This window comes from Centruroides sculpturatus, unplaced genomic scaffold (genome assembly GCF_000671375.1).
Source record: "Centruroides sculpturatus isolate CEXI.00-Female unplaced genomic scaffold, Cexi_2.0 scaffold1883, whole genome shotgun sequence".
NCBI classification, from domain to species: domain Eukaryota; kingdom Metazoa; phylum Arthropoda; class Arachnida; order Scorpiones; family Buthidae; genus Centruroides; species Centruroides sculpturatus.
Window position 1 is genome coordinate 107,593 of NW_019386826.1, and position 1,205 is coordinate 108,797.

General features: G+C 27.4%; 1 protein-coding gene across 1 annotated transcript; it reads right to left on the reverse strand.

Annotated features, from left to right (window-relative positions):
• Positions 1–76: 76 nt before the first annotated feature.
• On the reverse strand, positions 77–1,191 carry LOC111615820. Its single transcript, XM_023357253.1, has 3 exons — positions 1,116–1,191; positions 723–857; positions 77–527 (listed from the first exon to the last, which is right to left on the reverse strand). The coding sequence occupies exons 1-3, from the start codon at positions 1,189–1,191 to the stop codon at positions 148–150; spliced, it is 591 nt and encodes a 196-aa protein (XP_023213021.1). The 3' UTR covers positions 77–147.
• Between the last annotated feature and the right edge of the window lie 14 nt (positions 1,192–1,205).

The window sequence follows — 1,205 nt, forward strand, 5'->3', positions numbered from 1 at the left end:
TTTAAGAACCACAAGTGACGTTCACTCTTTAATTCCGACTTCGATAGAGTTTAAAAAAACAGAGAAAACCAGAGAATTATTTTCACTATTTCTTACTTTATTATATTATCCATATATATTTCGCTATTTTAGCCTCTTCAGTGGATATTACACTGTTAAGTTGCCAGTACTATTATAGTTCATCAAGCTATCCCAGCATGCATCGACATATGCTCCTGTATTTAAATTTATACAATTTGCATGTTCTTTAATACAGTAATGTTCTATGATGCGTCTTTTTACAAAATTTTTTTCTTTATACAAAATTTTAATATTACTACGATCAATAAGACAATTTTTAATACTGCAGTGTTGTTGCCACGGGGATTCAGTTCTGTTCAATCGAATTGCCGCCTCATGCTCCTTTAGCCTCACTTCCAGTTTTCTTCCTGTTTCTCCAACGTAGCTTTTCCGTTCTGTGCACGTACACATCAATTCATATACGACTTCTGCAACTTCTAAAGGATTCTTCGATTGTTTTTCATTTGCTTTATTAATCAGACAAATACTGTTATTTAATTTATTTTTTTGTTCACCTACTAAATTGACTGAGAACAATTCTTTAATATAAGTTTTATATTTTTCATAAAATTTGAAAATATATGGAATTTTAATATATAAGTTTTCTATTTTATTATTTTTAACATTATATCTATTATTTAAATACGAATTGTACCACTTACGTATAAGCTGTTGTGGATAGTCATTCAATAAATATTTTTTAAAAAGATTCTTAGTTTCAATTTCAATATATTTTTTTAAAGTTGTTCTATTAAATATTTTCTTTAATTCCATCAAAAAAACATTTCTTTTTATTCCTATAGAAGAATATGACTTGTAATTAATCACCTTATTATTATTACATATTTTTTCGTATTTTCGGAACAGCAATGTTTCATTTTTTCTTGTGATTATTACATCTAAATAATTAATCTCATAATTTTTTTCTTCTTCATAAGTAAATTTAATGTTCTTATTTAAACTATTTGCATAATCCTTGATATTTTCAGCTGTAACGTTATTTGAATCGTACAAAACTAATATGTCATCCACATATCTAGTATAAAAAATAATACCTTGGTACTGGAAGATTTTTTCATCTATTGATGCCATACAAATATCGGCAAGCTTTGGGCCAATTACTGATCCCATTGCGATCCCGTCTC

Bases quoted from the DNA above. Each gene is read 5' to 3' on its own strand.
- LOC111615820 (XM_023357253.1), bottom strand. From the start codon at position 1,191: ATGGGATCAGTAATTGGCCCAAAGCTTGCCGATATTTGTATGGCATCA. The intron at 858-1,115 runs GTATTATTTTTT...ATTCTTCTATAG, and splicing joins AAAAATCTTCCAGTACCAAG to GAATAAAAAGAAATGTTTTT. The intron at 528-722 runs GTAAGTGGTACA...TGATTAATAAAG, and splicing joins CTATCCACAACAGCTTATAC to CAAATGAAAAACAATCGAAG.